The sequence below is a fragment of the Lissotriton vulgaris genome, chromosome 7 (assembly GCF_964263255.1).
Source record: "Lissotriton vulgaris chromosome 7, aLisVul1.2, whole genome shotgun sequence".
Classification (NCBI taxonomy): domain Eukaryota; kingdom Metazoa; phylum Chordata; class Amphibia; order Caudata; family Salamandridae; genus Lissotriton; species Lissotriton vulgaris.
In genome coordinates this window covers 1,677,195,497-1,677,219,805 of record NC_141695.1, presented here as the reverse complement: position 1 = coordinate 1,677,219,805, position 24,309 = coordinate 1,677,195,497, and the positions used below count along the sequence as shown (strand labels likewise).

Genomic DNA, 24,309 nt, shown 5'->3' with positions numbered 1-24,309 from the left:
CCCGACAAGGGAGTCAAAAATACTAGAGGCATCCGGCAAAAGGGTAGCAGCACAAGCCTCTAACTCATGGAGGATTGCTAATACACAAGCCCTACTGGCTCGTTACGACAGGGCGCATTACGATCAGCTAGAAAGCCTAATGCAACACCTACCTGAGCCTTTCAAAGCACAAGCCTAGAATCTGATACAAGAGGGAAAATTCATAACCAGCGCCTTCATCAAATGCGCGCTTGACGCAGCAGATACTGCAGCTAGGTCAATCAACACTAGCGTCCTACTACGCAGACCTGTATGGCTGCGTATTTCTGGTTTTAAGAATGAGATGCAGTCCACCATTCTTAACCAGCCTGTTAATCAGGATTTTCTATTTGGCCCTGCTGTCGACACAATTTTGGATAAAATGAAAGGACATGGAGACCGCTAAATCAATGGGGGCATTGCAATTTCAGCAACATAGAGGCTCCTTTCATCGCTCCTCATACAGAGCGACCACACGAGAAAATACCTCACAAACATCTGCCTCATACAAGAGTTATACACAAGGTTCCTTTAACAAGAACACAACCAGAGGAGGTTACCGAGGTAATAATAATAAGGGAAGAGGACGTGGAGGCAATAACACCAGAGCCTCCACTGCCACAAAACAGTGACTTCATTACTCTACCTCCAGACCACTTAACACCGGTCGGAGGCAGACTCAAACAGTTCCTGCCTGTCTGGAACGCAATTACCACAGACAGGTGGGTGAGAGAAATTATCCAGTCTGGCTACTGCCTAGAACTGACTTCTACGTCCCCAAACATACCACCCTGACATCGTCCAATGTCCAGGGAACACATCACCCTACTACAACAAGAGGTGAACTGCATGCTAGAAAAGGGGGCTATAGAGCAGGTCCCTTACCAACAGCAAGGGACAGGAGTGTACTCCCTATACTTCCTTATTCCCAAGAAGGATGGTTCCCTCAGACCAATATTGGACCTCAGACCAATAAATCAATACATACTATCTGAGCACTTTCATATGATCACACTACAGCAAATGCTCCCGTTGCTACAACAAGGAGATTTCCTAGCAACACTAGACCTCAAAGATGTGTATTTTCACATACCCATCCATCCAGCCCACAGAAAATACCTCAGGTTCACAATAGAAGGTCAACACTACCAATTCAAGGTTTTGCCCTTCGGGGTTACCATGGCTCCAAGAGTGTTTACAAAATGCTTAGCGACAGTAGCAGCACATCTCAGAAGGCAACACGTCTGTGTGTACCCTTATCTGGACGATTGGCTCATACAAGCGAAATCGTACTACCAGTGTGCAGCACACACGTCTCAAACAATCCAGTTGCTACACAGCCTAGGCTTTTCAATCAACTACACAAAATCACATCTTCAACCGTCCCACACACATCAGTACCTGGGAGCCACTATAGACACCTCAGTGGCAAAGGCATATCCAAACTCGGCAAGGATAGCTAGTATGCAGACACTCATTCGCAAATTCCTGCCAAAACACTCTCTGCCAGCTTAAGTCTTCATGCAGCTCATAGGCATGATGGCCTCCTGCATATTCATTGTCCCCCATGCCAGACTTCAAATGCACCCATTACAGGAATGCCTAGCACGGCATTGGAACCAGGCTCAAGGACAACTAAAAGACCTAGTGTTGGTAGACAGTCGCACTCACAACTCTCTGCAGTGGTGGAACCCACAAAACCTTTCCAAGGGGCGACTGTTCCAAGAGCCGGTTCCACAACTAATACTAACAGCAGACGCATCACTGACAGGCTGGGGAGCCCATCTCCTACAATACACCGTACAAGGGCTCTGGACAAACAAACAGAAAAAGCGGCATATCAACCAACTGGAATTGCTAGCAATATTCCTAGCCCTAAAAGCATTTCAGAAATACTTGTACAGCAAGACTGTGTTGATCCGGACGGACAACATGACCGCGATGTACTATATCCAGAAACCGGGAGGAACGCACTCTCCACAGCTATCCCATCTGGCACAAAGCATATAGAAGTGGGCGAATCCGAAAAACATTTTTCTCCTACCAGAACACCTTCCAGGGGAGGACAATCAGATTGCCGACCTGCTCAGCGGGCACAACCAACAACTACACGAATGGGAGATTCACCCCCAGGTTCTCCAGCCTTTCTTCGAGGAGTGGGGTCACCCAGAAATAGACCCGTTCACCACAAAAGAAAACTCGAAATGCCAATACTTTGCCGCCAGGTTCCCACATCCCTTGTCACAGAGCAATGCGATATGGATGAACTGGTCAGACAGATTTGCGTACGCTTTTCCCCCAGCACCACTGATCCAGCTGGTGGCACGCAAACTGCGGCAACACTCCCTCACACTAATCTTAGTTGCTCCCACATGGGCGAGACAACCGTGGTACACAACGTTCCTGGAACTCTCAGTAGTTCCCCATCAAAGACTTTGCCTTGCACCTCATCTTCTAACTCAGAACCATGGAGAAATCAGACCCCCAGATCCCAATCAAATGAACCTAGCGATCTGGCTCCTGAGGACTTAGAGTTTGGATATCTTAACTTGCCCCCAGATTGCATGAACATCATTAGGGAAGCAAAAAGACCAACCACACAAGCGTGCTATGCAGCTAAATGGAAGAGATTTGTTATTTACTGCAACAATAATCAAATGAACCCCTTAGACGCTTCAATACAAAACATTATATGTTACCTGCTGCATCTACAAAGATGTAATTTAGCATATTCTTCAATACGACTACACCTCGCTGCTATAGCAGCATACCTTCAAAACAGGCAACACCTTTCACTGTTTAGAATACCAGCAATCAAAGCTTTCATGGAGGGTTTAAAAAGGGTGATTCCTCCTAGGCACCCCCCTTCCCCAGTCTGGAATCTGAATATAGTACTTACCAGACTCATGGGCCCTTCTTTCGAACCTTTACATTCATGCGAACTACAATTCTTAACGTGAAAAGTCGCATTCTTGGTTGCCATCACCTCACTCAGAAGAGTGAGCGAATTACAAGCACTTACTATTCAAGAACCTTTCATGCAGGTACATGCCAACAGGGTGGTTCTTAAAACAAACCTTAAATTCATGCCTAAGGTTGTATCCAACTTCCATATCAACCAGTCCATAGAACTACCAGTGTTCTTTCAAAGTCAGTAGCTGAGAGAGCCCTGCACACATTAGACGTAAAGAGAGCTCTGCTTTATTATGTGGACAGAACTAAATCCTTTAGGAAAACAAAACTGTTTGTTGCTTTTGCATCACAACACAAAGGGAATCCAATTTCAAAATCCGGAATAGCCAGATGGATAGTTAAATGCATTCAAATATGCTATCAAAAGGCAAAGCGCACTGTAACCGTCCCCCCAAGAGCACACTCCACAAGGAAAATGGGGGCATCCACGGCTTTCGTAGGAAATATTCCTTTTGAAGACATCTGTAAGGCAGCCACATGGACCACCATACACACTTTCACAAAACACTACTGTGTAGATGTGCAAACAAAACAGCAAGCTGCTGTAGGCCAGGCTGTCCTCAAAACTCTTTTTCAAACTGCTGCAGCTGGCACAGGTAGCCACCGCTAGAGGAGATTGCTGTACAGTCTATGCACAAGATATGAATTCAGCAGCCCACATGCCTCGAACGGAATACGCTACTTACCAGTATGCATCTGTTCTTGTCATGTAGGGCTGCTGACATTCATATCGCCCGCCCTCCTCCCCGGTGTCTGTAGCAGCTGCAGCATTATCTCTGGCATGGCCATCTCTTTCTTTGCTATCTCCATCTTTGCCACAGTGGCGAAAAACAATCTGAGGATGGAGAAGATGCCCATGCGCACTGTAGTCCAAGGGAGCAGTCACCTATCTCGTGATACTTGGAAGACTCTTCCAAGACAACAAAGTGCAATCATCTGGACCCAACACTAGGCGGCGATCTATGCACAAGATATGAATGTCAGCAGCCCTACATGCCAAGAACAGATGCATACTGGTAAGTAGCATATTCCTTTTCTGGTGTCTGGGGACAGATTGGGGTAAAACCCAGTTTGGCAGAAAGACCGGTGCACCATTATGGGGACATGGCCCAATACCTGGGCGAGCAACCCACATACTTTTTTTTTTTTTTTTGGTTTGTTATGTTTTTTGTACCGGTTATCCCTAGTCTCCTGATGGGCTTACTATAGAAGGGCAGAAACACTGTATTGTCTCCTTTAGGGTGGGCACTTGCCAGTGTGGCTGCTGTATGTGTTAGTTGTGCCACCTCTAGGAGTTTGAGTAACACAGGGCCATATCCACATGGGCTACCTTCCTTCCTCACCCTAAGGTATCCCTGGTGTCTTCTAGTTGGTGGTTCCCTGCTTGGGGATTATGGTCTCATACCAATCTTAAGTAGGGATCCACTTAGTAGTTAGTGATACTTCTAGAAAAGGGATGTTGTTACCTATCCAGCAGTACCTCTCCCTTACAGATCAGTGCTCGGGCGGTCCTAGTTATGCATCACAGTAGACCAAAAAAGCTAATTTTGGACTTGAGAAGCTTTTTTTTTCTCCTGTTCTGGCTTTTATTTTTAAGAAATACAAACGAAAAATCTTTACGGTGTGGACACAAGGGGCCGTACTACTAGAGTGCCCCGAAGAGGCAATGGGCATTTGCGCCTGCTTTGCATGCCCCCAAGTCACTTTAACATTACAGAATAGGCACACATAAAGCTTCAGCGCTATCACTAGAGGTTGTTCCCTCATTTGAATTCCTTTGCCTCTGCGCCCACGCTGTATTATAGATGCGGACGCAGAGGCAAAGAAGCTGTCAGGAGGTGCAATCTAGAGCAGGGAATGGGGTCTTATGGACCCCAGCCATCCCTTTGCAATCCGTGCAGTCACACACTGCACCTACATTGAAGGAGATATGATCCCCCCCCCCCCCCCCCCCCCCTTCAAAGTACAAGAGAGTTGCCACCTGCACAGTGAGCTTCAAAGGAACCGCTCGGTTTTTCATCTGCATGTGCTGCCCTGAGGGCAGCATGAGTTTGCCGCTGCCCTGGGGACCGCACATTCAATATAATGCGGCACATTTTACTTGTTAGCACTGAAAGGTGCGCCAAGCACTAACCAGGAAATTGCGCCAGACACGGAATTCAGCCCCAGAAAGATTTTCTGAAGCACTGCAGTGAATGAACCATTCATAAATGGTTCATCTACCGCAGAAAGGCAGTTAATTATATAATGACGTGTATTCTGCTCTGGTTAGGTTGATGGGTTGGGCGTTGGTTTGTTACATTTGAATACTTCCTAAGTTTCTGGAATGCAGTCTTGGGTGAAGTAGTGATTTCTCCTTTAGGGTTGCCTAGTTGGTGGGATACACCCACAAGTTGGATTCTATAGTAATGGATTCACTGTTCCAGATTTGTCAGATTGGTGGGTGGCTCTCTTTGATGGGAGAGGGGGCAAAGGACCAGGATACATGTTTAAATTCTTAATTTGTAATGTGGATGACTGATGTTGTGCTGGTGGTCTTTCTTTTTAGGTTGTTTTACTGGGAGACCATAAGCAGCTTCGTCCAGTTGTGCAGAATGATTTCTGTTGTAGGCTGGGGATGGAAAGGTCACTCTTTGAACGCTATGGTAATCAGGCTGGGATGCTTGACATTCAGTATCGCATGGTAAGGAAGGTCTCTTTTCTCTTCTTTTTATTGCAATGCATGAAACAGTTTCAAGATGCCTTCTAGACACACATCATGCTTGGTTTTTGCTGTGAAGCTGGTCATCTATACTTGTTCTCCCTTCAACAGCATAAGGACATTTGCACCTTCCCTTCGAGAGAGTTTTATGAAGGCCGGTTGAAAACCTGGGATCAGCTGATCCGACGCCCTAGTGCCTTTTACCATGCCAAGAAGGCATGCTGTCCCATTATCTTTGGCCACGTGGAAGGGAAAGAGCAGAGCCTTGTTGTGTCTACTAATGAAGGCAACGAAAACTCCAAGGCCAACATGGAGGAAGCTGCACACGCGGTGAGTGTCTCTCAGAGTACAAGAAAATAGACCAGTGTTGAAGCTGCCATATAATGTATTGTACTCAGCCTGGTACAATTCTACCGTATCTTTACCAATATAAGCAATGGATATTCTGGGTGGGTTCAGGAGGGAACTTTTGGGTGTCTGAGATGTTGGTGGGATGATTTGTACATATGTATTAATGAGCCAACACCCCTTCTGCGGGAAGGAGTGATTGCTGTGCAACCCAGTGGTTATTGGTCACACGAGTCGCTCGGGGTTTGTAGGAAATCCAAAGGACATATGTCTTAATTAAATAAAGTAAAAAAATACATCCCTAGACTCCTGAGACCGACCTGCCAAGCTTCTGACCTGTAGCAGTGTAGCCTCAGAGAATGGCGGACCAGAATCTCCTTCTCATTGTGAGATGGTAAAGGCTTTTTCTCTAGTGGTGCTACTTCTTAAGGAGGTGGGTTGCACCCATTTTGAACCTCAACAATCTGAGCCAGTTTCTTTCACTGAATAGTCTTCTATTCTGTCCACACTATTGCATTGGGGTGCTCTTACATAGAATCAGGAACTCTGAAAACGAAGTGTCCGCCAAAGAGGAGCACTGGTACAATGATCAATGCCAGACGGAAACTGGTTTGAAAGAGCTCCCTAATAATCACATGCCTGAGGTGTGATCAAGCTTTCCTCTGCTAGCCACACGTGTGCGGATTCCTTCATTCATCCTTGGCCTGTAGGAGTGTTTAGATAAAGCAGTAAGCTGGGAATTATAGGATTTGGCAGGTTCAATTGGAACAGTATACAGGGTGCTATTAAACCAGGCTCAAATCTGGAATGGGTGTTAAATTAAGAACGTTTCCCAGGTAGTGCCATCTTAAGAATATTTGGGGCCACCTCGCAGAAGGATAAAGGAGTGAAGTGGATATGAGATAGTGGGAGGAGAGGTAGAGGTGAGGCGAGGTGAGGTAAAGAGTGGTGATACAGAGAGAAGATTGAGTGAGGTGAGTTTGATAGAGAAGTAAAGTAGGTAGAGGAGAGATACTTAGAGATAAAATGGAATCTGAAGAGAGATCGGCGTGAGGTGGAGAGAGGGAGTTGAGAGAGAGCTGTACGGGTAGGTACAGAGTTGTAAAGAGATGGGATACAGAGATTCTGAGGGGTGAGTTAGTCAAGGGTGAACACATACAGTTGTTGAGGTACATGAGAGACAGAGGGCTGGTGTAGAAGCGCTAGGGTGACGGGGATGGGGACAAACATCATTGTATAATGTCAATGCTACGGACTACCTGAGAGTAAGAATTAAGGTTGGCAGCCAGGGGCATTCCTATACTCCGGGTTATCCCATTACAAGGGTGACCCCTGGAAGGTGGGAGACCTGTGTAGTTTTCCACTTTGCCCATCCTTTAAACTTTTCTGGTCACAGGAAGCTGTAAATCAGCATTAAGTATATGCAACCTGGTCAGCAGTTTTGAAAAATGTCTTTGTAAGGAATAGAATACTGGCTACCACAAAACCCAACATGGGTCTTGAAATTAGTGTGAATTTCAGAATTTTATCCAAGAGGAAGTTATTACATGGATATAGCTGAATACCAGTAAGCTTTTTGAACACTGGTAGGCCCCATAGGGGTGGGCATGAAATCGCAAGAAGCTAGTTGTGACACTCGCTGGCTCCTGTTCATCCTACCTTGGTAAATTTTAAATAGGTCACCTTTAACGTATGACTGTTTTTTCTGTTTTTCCTTCTCATCAAACTTACCACCATTTTAAATGACCATGGTCTGTGTCCACGCGGAGGGCAAGTTGAGTGTTGTTCCATACTTACGATCTTGTAAGGCCATTTCTTTTGATAAAGCATGGGCTCTAATAATATGCCAAATAAATACAATTTTAAAGTAAAGTGCAGTTGGTTCTCTTGCGACCCTCATCACATGTGGTCATCAAGTTATGTTACATTTTGAATGTGATAGCTTTTGCAGCCTTTAAGCACATAGCGGCCAAGTAGCAGTGTCGTAGATAAGGCATAGTCTAGGAGGTGTTTGTAAATTTGAAACCCAGACAGAAAGGCATGATAAATAGACAACAATCCAAGCAATCACTTAATTTGAAGGTGTTTAAAATAAGGCAGTACAGATTAAAATGTAGACTGAAAAACAGACGATCCAATCACCTTTCTGTACCAACAATTTGACACTAAATACTTTTAAAACATTTGTGCAGTTGGCTCTAGATTTTTATAACATGGGACCCAGTGGACAATGTTTACTTGAAGGGTTGGTGTTCTTAGCAGCCATGGGGGATCGTATACCATGTGAAAGACACAAAACATTAAAAACAATGGATCAAGTTGGCCACGCTATGCCAGCCCTAGTTTTTTGTTGGCCCTGGTTGCAGTGTCATGCAACCTAGTGGGTTGGTACCATTTGGACAGTGTAACACAAAAGAGATCAAAGCCTAGAAGCATGCATCCTAACTGGATCACAGATTCCATCCCCAGCAAATTGGAAAACATTATTATTGTGTAATCAAAATGAACTGCAGCAAGTTTGGCATTTGGAGGTCTTAGTTTCCAGAGAACAATTATTGCAAGGGGAGATCGGTTAGTATCAGTACTTGCCAAATGTTATTGCAGGGGGCCTGGGTGCTTGTTTGTGCGGAAGGCAGCACACCCTGAAGCCTACAAAATTATTTAAGCTGGCCAGTTTTGGTCAAGATTTTAAGTTGCCCCAGTATTGGAACTTTCATAGATTCCCATGCTTTGTATCATTCCCCCGTCGTCGGAATGGGAGCCTCGGTAAATAAAAATACCATAGCAGTAAGTACAAAAGAGAAAACTAGGCCTCATCTCATTTTGTAGCTTGTCCACCTCTTTTTGTAAAAGAGACCATAAATTCTGCAACAACCAATCAGAACAGCCTCACCCCTTAGAACCCTCCTGAGAGAGCTTCAGAGCCTCAGATTTTTCTACCGCACGTTGTGCTAGGGAGTCTCCACTGAGCTCTGCTCAGTTTTTTTTCTCTTCAACTTGGATTCTTTTACATTTTCTTCAAATATACAATGTCTGACGAGGAGAAGAAGGCATTATTTAGCCCTTGTGTTACTTGTTCTAAAAAGAGACTGTTTGTGGAGGACAAGCATGATGACTGTATCTACTGCTTGTACCCGGACCACAAGGCCACAGATTGTAAGATCTGTAGGACTTTCTCGACAAAGACCTTGAGAGGCAGGGAGGGCCGCCTGTTAACTTGGCTGCAGAAGATGAAATCACACAAGGAAGTTATTTCATCTGACGATGAGGACTCTTCATCAGCTGGGTCCTCCAGAAGATCCAGAAAGAGGGGTAGGTCATCCCCTTCTACTTCTACTGAGCCACCTGTCAAAGCCTTACAAAAGACCTCTGATAGGTCTGAAAGGGCTAGTCCCATTACATCTTCTCACTGAGGTGAAAAGGAGAGGCTGGGACAGGCTGCGGAGACACACAGCCAAGAAAGTGAAAAAATAGGTTTCTATTACTTCTCCACCATCTCAAAAGGAGAAGGAAGGCAAGAAACCTTCTCCTGTCCCTCAGGAAGGAAAGCCTGACGAGAAACAACATCCGTCGACGACTAAATCAGCAGGTAAGTCGACGACCACTTCAAAGAAAGACCCGAGTTCTCGTATAGCTCCGTCGACGGTTCCGTAGATGACTGCAGCCTTGATAGCTTCGTCGACGTTTAAAGTGCCTGTTTCCTGCTCGTCGACGATGGTGTCTACATTCTCGACGTCGACTATTATGACAGCAAAGGTAGTGTCGACTGCGACGATGACTACGTCGACGACGGCAGCTATAATGGTGATGACGATGAGATTCATTTCTCCGTCGACGGTTCTATCGACGACGATTGTCTGACGTTTCCGTCGACGACTAGTCAGTCGACTAGGTCATCGACGATCCAAAAAGTCTGCATTTCCATACGAAGGTGACAAATAACCCCTGAGATGACCTCTCCTAGGCGGGTAACACCTTTGCCTCCCGCTCTGCTATTTGATGAAGAGTCTGACGACGAGGGTGATGATGGTCCTTATGGGGATGCCTACTGCCCATCGGACTTACAAGTAAAGTGTCAGGATACAGATTCTGAGGAATATTACGATGAAGGGAGCCAATATGTCGAACAAGACAGGCCTCCACAGAACTTAAGTCAGGATATGGTGGCAATGCCGTCTTCTTTAATTTCGGATTTGCAGTTAATGTTGCAGGATTATAGGAAGAGGTTTCCATCTCAAACTGCAGTACAACAGGAGCGTCCTCCTTCTCCATCTGTTCTTCTACTCCTGCGGTGGCAGTGACACCTGTGGTTTCACGAGTTGCGGAACCAGAACCCAGAGAGAGTTACCAAGAGGTGGTGACCGTTCAGGATGACTGTCTCCTCTGATGAAAATCTTTAGTGAGATCCTTCTCATGATCCAGATAGAAGTTATGATGATGACTTTCAGGACCCGGATGCACAAGTGCCGGATACTGCTACCTCCCCTCAAGCTGACATTGGAGGTTTCCATAACCTTATGGAGAGGGCGTCTAAGAGATTTGGCCTGCCGATTACTACTGTTCAGACAGACTGCTTCCTTTATGACTTTAAAGAACCTTACAGAAAGTCCATTCGGTCAATCCCAATAATAGAACATGTATGGTCAGAAGTTATTAAAGTCATGCAAAATCCTGCAACAGTCATCCCTGTTCTTCCCCGGCTGGAGAAGTATAAAACGCCAGAGGGCAGTCCAGCTTGCCTAATTGGACAACCAAAACCAGATTCAGTCCTTTCCCAAGCGGCGCAAAGCAAGTCTAAAAATCCATCGACACCACTTACAACACCGCCAGAAAAAGAAGGGAGACGTCTGGACAATGTGGGCAAAAGATTCTCTACCATGGCCAGCCTCCTAGTTCGAGCTTCTAACGCTCCTGCCATCTTGGGCAGGTATGATCGCCAGATGTGGTGCGATTTATCCCCGTTTGTGGATCCGCTTCCAGACGCAGCGAAAGATGAGGCCAGGAAGGTTCTGAGGGAAGGAGAGCGTTCCTCTTCGGAGGTGATAGATTGTGCTATGGACATAGCGACTACTGCTTTTCGTGCCCTGGTGGGTTCAGCTGTGTTAAGGCGCCAGGGCTGGCTGCGGGCAACCTGGTTTCGCCAGGAGGTCCAGAACAAGATCTTAGATTTGCCATACGATGGAGACATGCTTTTCAGAAAGCATGTGGATGAGGCCCTTCAAGGCATCAAAAAGGACACGGACGGGGGCGTGGCCGAGCGCGAAGCGAGATGGCCGCTTAGTTTGCGAGCTACGCTCGCCACGGCATTAATCCTTTCACCATCCTGTTTTCCCCCGCTTACACAAGCTCGGGGTCGACCTGTTGCGGCGTCGGAAGACTTGAGGATTGGTTTGCTGCAACTCCCGTGTCTGGATGGGCCCGGCAACCCTCCTTCCTGATCCTCTCCGCCTGGACTGAGACTGAGCCCGTCCACGGTCCGAGGGGCCGGAGGTTGAAGCCGGTGGCTGAGTTCACTTGAGGGCGAGGCTCCGCAGGCCGAGTCACCCGTCGCTCGGAATCGCGGGTGGCGGCATTTGAACTGCTCAGGCGGCTGTGACTGACTAGCGCTGCCGAGGATACGGCCGCGGTTGGAGATTCTGCACCATCGGACAGTAAGACTTTTCTTTTGTCCTTGGGCTGCTTGTTTGGACCGGCTGGACGGGCGGAGGGGCGCCATTTTGGACCGGGTGCAACGCTACACAAACTTGTGGACTTGGGGCAGACCTGTGTCTCTTTTGCGGACCTCAGTGCTATGGAGATCGACATCCTGGTATGCTGCTGGCGAAACTACCAGTGGTGATGTGACCTCATACAGCTCAGCGCTACCATTGCATGCGCTCCCTATCAGTCGCCCGCGGATGGAGTGGCATGTTTGCGGCCATTGCGGAACGGCGGATCGCTAGTGTTCGCTTTGTGTGGTGTCTACCCGTTTGTTACTTATATGGTTAATCCATCGACCGGGTGCGACTGTGCAAGCTGCTGGCGCCGGATGGGGCAGACACTATACTGAGTGCAAGCGAGTCTGTGCCAGACGTACGCTATGGAACCTACGGTTCGGGATCTTGTTGTTGCCTTGGGCTCCCTCCGCCTTGCCTGGGTAAGGGAGGTCAGGAGACTCGGGCGTAACCTGGACGTTATTTTTGCCTCACCGACTGATGAGGACTCGGACGATCCCCACTGGATGTACCTGTCGTCTACCTACAGATGTGTCCGCGGGGGGCCCTGCCTAGTATTGGGGACGAGTTACAGTTGATTGACTGTGTGCATGTGACATTGGGGCCTGACGCTGGCAAGCAGTTGGATCGCCATCTTTACGCTGCTCCTTTGCCCAACCACTTCCAGCAGCTTGTACTGTGCCGCGACTTGGGTGATTGGCCTGGTACCTTTCTACAGCGCCTCCGCGTTTGTACTTGCTGTCTTCTTGGCCCCCTGCTGATGGAGTTCCCCAAGACGTTGGTTCTGATTGGTTCACCTGACTATTCTGACTGTTTGGGATTGTACTGTGCTGCTAAATATCAGGGACCGCGTATTGATGGCAGGGTCAAGGTGGGCCAGGGGTGAACTTTTCTTTCGTGGATTGCAGGATGGATACCCGGGTTGCAATTGAGCTGAGGACGTTTTTTGATCTGTGCTATGCCGCCTTTCTTGTTTGGTGATTTGTGGGTCTTTCGTGCTCGAGCCTAAGCTACAAGGTGTGGGCGGGGGATGGGTGGGGATTCGGTATCCATGACTTTCCCCCCGTTTCTTCCCTTTCATTGGGACTTTTTGGGGTGACGGGCACGTTAGTTGGGGGGTGGGCCGTAGCCTCTTCAACGTGCAGGGTGGGGGGTTGGTGAGCTGGGGAACTTGGGTTTATCTATTCTTTGTTCTATAGCCTTATCTTAGCTACGTCTTTCTTGCTACATTTCGAGTTTTCCATTTGAGGGCGACAGGCACGCTGCTAGGGGGGGGTAGGCCGTAGCCTCTGCAGGGGTGCAGGGTGGGGGGTTGGGGGCTGGGGTTCTTGTTTTGTTTCCCTTAGTTACTATGGGCCTTTTCTCTTCCTTTCTCTTTCTTGTGTTTTCTTTCTGTGCCTTTCTCTTTCTATTTCCTCTGGATCGATATGCTGGGTTAGGGGGATGCCCTCGCTGTTTTCAGCTTCTTGCGGTCCTGCGGGAGGTATCAGGGTTGTCTTATGTGCCGGGATGGGCGATGGCTGGTGTATTGCTTGCATGGTTTCTGCCTACCTAACGATAGCCTTTGCACTGATATTTTGAAAACGTTTGCTGTTTCACTGCCCTGTTTGATGCATTGCCCATCCGGTACTCCTTGCTAGATTGTGCGGCTATTGATCCTTTATATTCTATATATTTAAAATTAACCTTCATTTCTCATGGTACTCGGTGGACGCTCTGGTTATGGTGTAACTCGCTATGCTTGCTATTTATATCGGTGTGCCATTGAGTTGCCGTAAAGTTGCTAATGTGCTCTACGAAGTAGCCGAGGCCGGCCAGGTGGTTGTAGGCCCGTACCTGTTTGCCGAAATTGCATAATAAAGGTTTAAAAAATAAAAAAAAGACACGGACACGGTGAAGTCCTTGGGGTCTTTGAAGTACCGCAAAGTTCCATTCAAAGGTGGGAGAGGTTTTTCCTCATACAGAGGTTGCAACCAACAGCGGTACTCTTCATATTCTTTCCTCCTTTAAAAAAGGATTAAAAACAGACCTCTTCCCTAGGACAGTGTAAAGACCGAGGCAGTATAACATCGCATATGGCTGGACAAAGTCAAAGCGCCAGGATACCCTTTGGGTGACAGTTTTCGTGCTATATGAATATACCATACAATACAACACAATATTCGCAATCCCCCCAATCTTACAAACCCCAATACTCCAATCAACGCCAAGGCCAGTCGGCGTCTTTCTCTCGCCAATCACAGAGAGGGCGTCAAGGGCGGGATAGCTCCAAACGTCAATAGCGGCCTCACGGCTCTCTACTGTTCCTACCCCTCCGATAACATCAGTGGGGGGCAGGATTTCTAATTGTCTAAGCAGTTTGAACGATATTCAGGACCCGCTGGTCTGATGTAATAACCTTCCGAGTGGCCACACGTTGGAATTTTAACATCTTCCTCCAAACAGAGCTCCAGGCGCCAACGAGTCGAAACATCTGGGACTGCTACGTCTGGACGCCCACCAGCTTTTCATCAAGGGGGCAATAGAGCCTGTACCTCTCTCACAAAGGGGGAAAGGGTTTTATTCCAGGTTCTTCCTGGTTTGCAAAACAGAAAAATGGCGCCCCATATTAGATCTACGGGAGCTCAACACCTATCTCATCAAGCTATCCTTCAGGATGGTCACTCTCCAGGATATTCTTCGTCTGCTAAATCCATGAGACTACATGGCGACTCTGGATTTAGAGGATGCTTATTTCCATGTGCCGATCCATCCAGCTCACAGACAATACTTGTGCTTCACAGTAGGCAAGAGCCATTTTCAGTTGAAAGTACTTCCTTTTGGTCTCCGGTCTGCACCAATGATATTTACAAAGGTGTTGGCTCCGGTGGCAGCATTCCTCAGGAAACAATCTCTGGAAGTTTTTCCCTACCTGGACGACTGGCTGGTCAAGGCTTCATCTTTCCAGGGAACTTCCAAGGCCATTACAACCTGCATCCAACTGTTCAACCACCTGGGCCTTCAGCTCAACAAGGACAAATCGGTTATTCAACCATCCAGGTCAGCAAGGTTTCTGGGATCCATTCTGGACACGAAACGCTGCAAGGCTTACCCAACGGAGGAACGTCAAAACAAATTGATGCTATCGGCTCGCCTCTTGCTGAAGAGGAAATCCCGGTCAGTACGGCTCTACAAGTCCCTGCTTGGATCGATCTCCTCCTGCATACCATTGATTCCACATTGCAGGCTGCGAATACGTCCACTGCAAGAGCAGCTCGACAAGCAATGGTGCCAGGCCGAGGGCCCTTTCGACGACAGGATTACGGTAACAATAGTAATGAAAAGAGCTTGCGGCTGGTAGTTGGTGAAAGACAACACCGCGAAGGGATTAACATTCACACTTCCTCCCTCTCCCATGGTTCTCACCACGGACGCCTCGTTGGAAGGCTGGGGAGCGGTGCTCCAGAAACTGCACGTGAGCGGTCACTGGGATCCAGTTCAACGCAAGTGCCACATCAACCTGTTAGAACTCAAAGCCATTTGATTAGCTTTGCAGGCTTTTCTGCCACAAATTCAGAATCGTTCAGTGCTGGTCCGGACGGACAACACAACGGCCATGCACTATATCAACAAGCAGGGCGGGACAAGATCCCAGATTCTCTACAAAGAAGCTCAGCTGATTTGGGATTGGGTGATTCTTCACGATATGTCTCTGACAGCAGAACACCTCGCAGGTTCGCTGAATATAACAGCGGATGTGCTGAGTCGTCAGATCGATCAGTCACAAATGGGAGTTAGACCAAACCATTCTGGAGGAGGTGTTCTCGGTCTGGTGAACCCCGACCATAGACCTGTTTGAAACTCCGGGGATCACCAAATGCCGAATATATGCAAGCAGGGATCACCATCCGGGGTCCTTGGGGAACGCGCTTTCGATTGCCTGGTACGGCGCATTCTTTTACGCTTTTCCTCCGATACCCCTAATCCCGAGGTTGATCAGGAAAGTCAAGGCGGATCTGTGCAGAATGATCTTGATTGCACCGGCGTGGCCCCGACTTTTCTGGTACACAGAACTCCTCGTGCTTTCTCAGAACCATCCAATTTGCCTGCAACCGGTTCCTTCTCTGTTGACTAGGTCTCAGGGTCAAGTGCTCCATCCGGACCCGAGCTCGCTTCACTTGACAGCGTGGCTACTGAGTACAGGGAATTCCAGAATCTGAACCTCACCAAGGAGTGTAGGGACATCTTGTCTCAAGCTCTAGTTCCAAGTACGAACAGAACTTCTAGGGCAAAATGGAAAAGGTTCTGCCTCTGGTGTCAGAAACAACATCTTCACCCTTACACTTGAGCTCCGCATCAGATTTTGCCATATATCCTGTCGCTGGCTAAATCTGGGTTAGCTCATTCTTCTGTTATTTATCTGGCAGCCATCTCAAGGTTCAGACGGACATCTTCAGGTTCTTCGCTTTGGTCCGCTAGGATTGTCAAGCAGTTCTTGAAAGGCCTGTTCAGGGTTTTTCCTCCAGTCTGTCCTCCTCCACCAGTCTGGCAACTTAATTTGGTCTTGGCTCAGCTGAGAGCACTGTTTGAACCCATTCACAAAACGGACCTTAAATTCCTATCTTGGAAGCTAGCTCTTCTGTTGGCATTGACCTCGGCCAGACGGATTAGCGACCTCCAGGCTCTGACTATCGTGGAGCCTTTCCTACAATTCAAGCGGGATGTCCTGATCCTACGGACTAACCCAAAGTTAATCCCGAAGGTTCCGTCTTAATTCCATCTGAATGAACAATTGATTTTGAAGTCTTTTTTTTTTTTGTTTTTGTTTTTTTGGGGGTTTTTTTTCCGCGACCTACTACTCCAGCAGAGAGGTCCATACATTCTTTGGACGTTCAGAGGTGTCTAAAGTTCTATTTGGAGCGCACGAAACCTTTTAGGAAATCCTCACAACTGTTCGTCTAATACAGTGCCCAGCGGAAGGGATTTCCGCTGTCCAAGCACAGCATTTCTCGCTGGATCTCCAGTGCTATTCAGTTCTGCCATCAAGAAACCGGCAAACCGCTCGAAAGAGCCCGTGCACATTCTACAAGATCAGTGGCATAGTCAGTGGCTCTATTTTCAGGAGTCCCTATCAAGGACATCTGCAGAGCAGCGACGTGGAGCAGTACGCATACCTTCATGAAGCACTACTGCCTGGATTCTTCTACGAAGAATGATGCAGCTGTTGGACAGGCAGTCCTGAGGAATCTTTTTCAATAAGAGGTGAGCTTTCCCTACAATCCCTCCTTCCTGTGTTGGACATTTTGTATCATAGCCCTTGCTACTAATGTAACAATGTAACTAATGTAACAAGTGTGTGTGTATGTATGTATGTATATGTGTGTGTATATATATATATATATATATATATATATATATATATATATATATATATATATATATATATATATACATGCTTTGGTTTTCCAATGTGATTATCTATGTGACAAGGTGGTGATATTCTTATAACAAAAATGTGCTTTTAGGGCTTACTGCTAGCTACTCTGATACAAAGCATGGGAATCTATGAAAGTTCCAATACTGGGGCAAGAAAACAAGTTACTTACCTATAACTTTGGTTCCCCAGTATTGGTGACTTTCATAGATTCCCATGAGCCCACCCTCCTCCCCTGGGAAAGCTCAGCCTTTTTACTAAGATAGTGGCTGTTGCACAACGGCTACGAAAATCTGAGGCTCTCTCAGGAGGGTTGTAAGGGGTGAGGCTGTTCTGATTGGTTGTTGCAGAATTTTTTGTCTTTTACAAAAAGAGGTGGACAAGCTACAAAATGAGATTAGACCTAGGCCTAGTTTTCTCTTTTGTACTTACTGCTATGGTATTTTTATTTACCGAGGCTCCCATTCCTACGACTGGGGAATGATACAAAGCATGGGAATCTATGAAAGTTGCCAATACTGGGGAACCAAAGTTACAGGTAAGTAACTTGTTTTCTTGTCGGTGGTACTCATTAGACTAGCAGGTTTGACCAACACAGTTTAGTACCAATAATTTGGAATCTGTAGTCAATCGCGAATTCAAGCACATGTTTCACTAGAATGGTTAGGATCAGGGATGCCATGCAAGAAAGTTCTGAATAAGCGTGACCAACACTTGGGTGAGAGAGAACCTTGTGAGTACATCTCTGCCTAATTGGCTCAGATGCACGCTCCCTGAAATACTGCTCACATTGCGAATGGTGCAAGCTAACCATTCTCTTTGTGCTAGAATGCATCTCTGCAGCTTCTCTACCTGTGATGAAGATGATGATGAATTACTTTTTGAGGTGACTCCGACCAGCTTGTTTGGAACGTCCTCCTCGCTCCCTGCATGGCATTCTCCCCTGTGACCTCCCTCAAGACCTTATTCAGGTGGCCTTCGCTTTTTGTCCTGAAGGTCAAGGGCCTGCTCCCCTGCCTTGGCATTTCCTCTGCCCCAAAATCCAGACATAACAAGAGGACTTTTCTTCTAGTGTCTAGCCCAGATAATTAGTCTGGAATGTGAAAACTTTGACTCGCCAGGTTCCCTCTCGGTTGGTGGACAGTCTTCTCAAACAGAAGATGAATTACTAGTTTAAGAGGGTCAGCAACAATCCTAAATTGAGGCGAGGAGCAAGAGCCAGCATTGTGTTTCTTTAAACCCAAAAACTCACTTAATTGGGATGTGCATGTCTTTCTTGAGCTTTCCTCTTGGGGACGGCAGAGAGAGCGGGGGAAGGGCTAGTGCAAGTGGTAAACTAGATAGCAGGTTGTCCCTGGATTTCCTTTGCTGTGTTAAGTTGATTTCTAGGCAGAATCTGCATAGCAAGGAAAAAGCAGTGGGTGAGTTTCAAAAAACACTTGAGAAACTGGTTTTGCAGAGGAGCTGATGTGGATTCTCCTCATCCCAGACTGCAGTTTCAGAGCATCTACCTAGAGAACAAAAAGACAAGCAACCGGATGCATGTGCACGCAGACAGCTGTGGTCAACAAATCATAACAGTGTGATTGTTCCTAAATTTCTGAAGACCAGGTGGGGGAGGCAGAGCCTTTTCGATGTCGCAGCCGAGCTCTGAAACTTCCTCTCTAGTTGCATCACTAGCACAAGGGCTCTGCAATTCTAGAACTGATACTCCCGCTAACCATACTTCTTTTCAGCACAAACCATCATCAGCGCCTTGACGCCTCAGGGTATTTGTTCGCACCCCTGTAAATCCTCTTCATTTCACTTCACGTGCCCCCGATTGACAGTTTCCACTACTCATAGGCCTACGGTATCAAACGTACACACTGCCCCTACCCAGTAGAGCTTGTGCTTTGCTGTTGACCTGCAAGTCCACTAGAGGTGCTCTGTGATCTGGACTGTAGTTTGAGTAATCTGGGGCAAAACAGAAGACTGGTGACTAGGGCAGCAGAGTAGCTTACCCAAGCCATGCAGCATCTATTTATTACAAACTGAACTAGGTTCATCCTCTTTTTGGGACATAGCCAGGCTTTTTCATCCAGTATCTGATTTCAGACGATGGTGGCCATTTCCATGGTACGTATCATTTTACAAATCTGGAAATAAATTGATTGGTTTAAGTGCTTGTGCTTCCCAAGGTAGTTTATGGTTTGTTGCCCCCATGGTCTACTATGATGGGGTCCTCTTTCCATAATCTAGCCTGTTGCGCCACCTTGCGAAGCACAGCATTTGATGGTGATGGTGTAGACTGTTTGCTTTACACCACTTCTTCCTTAACTGGCTGTGGGGGATTAGACTGCTAAATTCTTCACAATGTTACACATTTAAATTCACTTTAAGTGGCCCAGATGCCTAATCGGGTATCAGCGAGGCTTCTATTTACCTCATTTTGTAAGCAAAATGGCTTATTTAATAATTGTGGATATTCTTATGCTTGGTTATTTAAAATGATGTACATATGTGTATGTTCAGGTTCTTTGTATTGTTAGCCAAAGAAAAGTTATTGCAAGCGTGAAAATAAAGGATCCTAATTATCAATTCTGTATTTTCTTTGGATGAATGAAATATGCAGATTTAATATTCTGTACTTTCGTCAGCAAGTACTCCATAAGCCCATATAGAAAGTCGTTGTGGTGAATCAAGAGATGCAAAAACAAACTATGTTTTCTTGCAAAACTCGGTTGAAGGTGTCAGGGGTTGGCGATGCACTGGTTTGTAACCTCATCAAAGCATAACGTTGTAGAAGATGGACTTAAACTTTACTTTTAACATGCATTCAAAATCTTATTTAAGGCTGCAAAATCTGTTGAAGGGCCGAAAACTGTTAAGAATCATGATCTTAGTTGTTGCAAGGCCTTAGCGATGGCTACACTGTCTTGAATTAGTTTGGAAGTGATATGCTTATGCAGATCTCCCGTTACTGATGTAGGTGCGGATAGCAAAGCAGCTTACCCTGGACCGCAGTATCCATGCCAGCGATATCGCCATTCTTACTCCATACAATGCCCAGGTGGGTGAAATCAGCAAACTCCTGCGGAAAGAAGGCATTCGTGGCATCAACGTCAGCACCATCATGAAGAGCCAAGGTGATGTTTGCTAAACAGTTGCATGGTTAAAATTTCCAGTGGTTGGGAGAGTCACACAAGTAGATTAGGTTAGGTGGGTGGCGAGCGCAAGGGAAGCATCCTGAGTTTAGTAGGGTCAGATAGTACCCGTGGGTAGTCTTGAGTTGTTCTTCTGAGTGACTGATGGGTAGGCATACAGAGAAGTTTCAACATCAACCAGATGGTGGCTGAAGTGGAGACATGAGGTATCAAGCTTGCTTGAGAACGAATATGACTTTTTACCTGATCTATTCGGCTCCTTTGATTATTTGTTGAAGGTAGCTTTTGTGAGTGTGCAGCACTGTGAGTGTGTGCATGTTTTATCTGTAGAACAGGACTTGTGTTGCCTGCAATATTGAGCAGCAGTTTTTCGCCTGATTGCATGCAGTGAGGTTTCTGCTGGGATTGTGTTCTGATTGTATTATTGTGTTGGTGGATTGCAGGCATTGATGATGCTTTTGTGATTGTTGCAGGCAATGAGTGGCGATATGTCATTCTGTCCACTGTGCGGTCCTGCTCTCAGCATGAAACCGATGTCAAGCCCACCAAAAGCTGGCTGAATAGAAACCTTGGATTTGTCACGGACCCGAACCAGGTCAACGTCGCTATTACCCGAGCCCAGGAGGGACTGTGCATCCTTGGTAAGTACACTATTGAGGCACCAGAGTGCCAGAGAGGAGTAGGAAGTGCTAATAGTGCTGTTTTTGCCTGATAAACGTGCATACCCCTGTCATCTAGTGGTAGGGCCCAGAAAAGAATCTTGTTATTTTTAGTTAAGGTAACTGACCTTTGAACTCTGACACAGTCACTATAACTAGTGACGAGGTTGACCCGACATCCACGGTTTAGGCAATATCATGTCGGGTTTTGTTTTGGAAAGGCAGATACTGTAGAGACAAATGTTCTCATCAGTGACTAAACCATCTTCATTTGTGGTTGGTTTTTGACGTCCAAACTCTGCACGTAAGAGCAGCATACATTTACTTGCAAGTGTGACCACTTTGCGGCTTTCTTCAATTTGTTTTCAGAGGTTGAGGTTGGAGGAACGCCATTAAAGTTTTGACTAAAGAATTGTCGTCCATGCCCATGGGTAGGTCGACGGCAAATGTGTACGTTATGTCTTCATCTGTATCACGAAGATTGTGTCATGTTTGAGTGCAGCTTCTTTCAAGATCTTAAGTGAAAAGAGCAACAGGCTGGATAATTTCCATGCTGATGTACATAGAGACGCCTGTCTGAAAGTGTGGTGCAGGATACAATCCTGTGCTGCAAAGCAGGAACCTCTGATGTCAAAGAAATTGATTCTGCCTAGAGTTGCTACATAATGGATTTGGAAGAGCAGGAGCAAGATCAGGCGACGGACCTGCCCAGAATTCGCCTGATATTATTTTAGCTTTAAGTAAGGATATGAAACAAGCAATCCATTCACGATGATTGAACATTGGAATCTACATTTCTTTAGAAATCAGACACACTTGGCATTTTCTACCGTCTCCCTCAAAACCAAACCAAAATTGGTATTTCCGATCTCCTTTTTGTGCAGAGAACTGCTCCTTGATCTCCTATCGAAAAGACAATGCAGCTTCCAGCAGAGAAAGCTGCTTGACCTCCAGCCAAAAGGAAGTGCAGTTGGTGCCAAAAATGACTCCGCAACTGCAGCTTTTACCTTTGAGGAAATGTCAACCTTTTTTTAAGCTGTAAAAATCCTCACACAGAAAAACTAAAAAAGCTGTTTGTTAAAGAAACTCTAGGTGCATAAACCAGGGAATGTACCCAGAATTGAACTCTTGAGAAGCCTTACTTTATACACAAACAGCATTACACTCTTGAACACAAAAATTAGCCATCTTAATGGTGTGGATACTAGCTGGATCCTTTGAATCCTTACAGGACCATCCCGACGACTTGAAGGGACCTGCCTATAGTTCCTGTGAAGAAAAAAATGGAAATGAAAGCATTTTAGACTAATTTCTTACTTGAAGGAGCCTCCCTATAGTTCCAGTGAAGGAGAAAATGGATACAAGAGCATTTTTTGGACCGATTGCTTTTTTAAAAGATTGCAACTTGTTGTCTACCCATAAAAAATAATGTGAACTTTGACCAGGGCTGGGATCTCGTATGCATGGGGTGCAGTGCAAAAATAGAGGAATTGTGGTTCCTATTGAGACATAGGAACCAGTTTCTACCAATGCTTCCAGAAGTTCTACAACCTTCAGCCTATACTTCAGAGCCTCCGATAAGATCTTGGTTAAAGGTCGGGTGTTGCCCTGTTTCTCCACACCCCACATTAAATACATGTCACAACTGGTCAGTCTTAAGATCGCAAAAGCCGAAAAAAATACAGGTTAAGAGTAAGAGTTAATAAGGCAACAACCAAGTATAGGTGGAATATTAATTTCTCTGCAACTTACACAACAACATTGACAATACTACAGACCTCATGGCCTCCTCAGTCACTGCATGACTAATCGGCGACCAGACTCCATGGAGACTTACCCATGGAAGTACGACAACAAGGACCTAGAGTGGAACATGTGCATAGTTGTCATTCTCCCTCCAAATTGGACCCAATTCTGGGCAGTCTATGAACTCACCTTGCTGCTTGATCTGCAAGCGAAGTACGCCTGCCTCACTGCATGAGGATTAGGACTATGCTTACCAGAATAAGTGTTCCTAGTCCTGGTGGACTGCACAAGGTCAAACTAGCAAGAAGAACTGTTGTAAGGCATGGAAGGCGATCACCATTGAAGTTGGGGCACCTAGAGGCCTTGAAAGAAACCGCTTGATTAATCTGGCACGGGCAATGGAACCAGGGTGGGTGCATCTCAAGCACAGTTAGACTGTCTGGGACCTGTTTGCCACAAGCAGCACAAAGACAGGGTAGAGGTTGTGCCAACAAGTGGGGCATTATAGGCAAATACGAAGCCAAAGATGGTGGCCACATTGGAGTACGTAAAGAGAATCCCTCTGATTTCCTGCAGTGGACTTTCCTCTATATAAAGGGGTGCCCTAATATGCCCAACCACTCAGGACGGAGATAGAATAGCCTGACTTCATGCTACCCAAGAGGCCCCGAAGTAAACAGAGGGCGATGGGACCCAGAACCAATTTTCATTTGAGACCGTTTAAGATTCCTTTAACGGATAAAGATCTGCCAGAGTTGATGTTCTCCAGTAGTTTTGACATGAAGACCTCCTCACTGACTCCTCACTCCCCATCTGCCTCGACATTATCAGTGAGGGCAAACCGATATGCTCTCTTCACGGCATTTACCACCCACCCAGGGACAACCTCACCGTTTCCCAACAAATCATGGATATGATCTCAACCAATTCCGGACGGCAGCTCACCAAAATATACCTTGGCGACTTCAACCTCCACTGGAACGATCGCAATGACGCAGTGGTAAATAGTCTTAAAAATTTCCTCAATGCCCTTGACCTCAACCAAATATGCAGCAGTCCGACCCACGAGAAAGGCTCTATCCTCGACCTTATCTCCAAAGAGGACTCTATCCAACTCTAGTCCATCAAACCCTGTGACTGGTCAGATCATCATATTGTCACATTCTTCATCAATGAAATGGTTAAACTTACCCGGTTCAATCCTCCAAGCCCAATGTCTGGAAAAGAGACCTGAAAAAACTCAACCCAAGCTCTGTCTCCTAACAGCTGCAATCTCCTACTTCCACCTACCGGCGCTACGGACGTTCAATCCTTGACTGACCACTATCTCAACGCTATGACCTCAATAATTAATGAGGCTGCACCTATGCAGCTAAAAAGAGTCTGCACTAAAATCTCCAATCCATGGTACGACGGGAGTCTCAATGAGGATAGACGAGACATGCGAATGGCAGAACGCACCTGGAGATCAGCTCCCTCTGCACTGCACCTAAAAACTCTGAAGAAAAAGAGAAACGCCTATTTCAGGAAAATAAAACGCTCAAAATCAGATTTCAGCCTCCAGCTCGACCAAGCAAAAAAACGTCAGAGA

The 24,309-nt window shown here is 46.4% G+C and overlaps 1 protein-coding gene across 2 annotated transcripts in view; it reads left to right on the top strand.

The window, feature by feature from the left end:
- The window catches only part of HELZ2 (helicase with zinc finger 2), a 163,974-nt gene that overhangs the window by 129,562 nt on the left and 10,103 nt on the right, over window positions 1–24,309 (top strand). For both annotated transcript variants that reach the window (XM_086932742.1, XM_086932741.1), the window contains exons 16-19: window positions 5,540–5,674; window positions 5,804–6,022; window positions 20,139–20,295; window positions 20,787–20,954. In XM_086932742.1, the coding sequence (XP_086788868.1) occupies window positions 5,540–5,674; window positions 5,804–6,022; window positions 20,139–20,295; window positions 20,787–20,954 (679 nt within the window). The remainder of the gene's footprint in view (window positions 1–5,539; window positions 5,675–5,803; window positions 6,023–20,138; window positions 20,296–20,786; window positions 20,955–24,309) is intronic.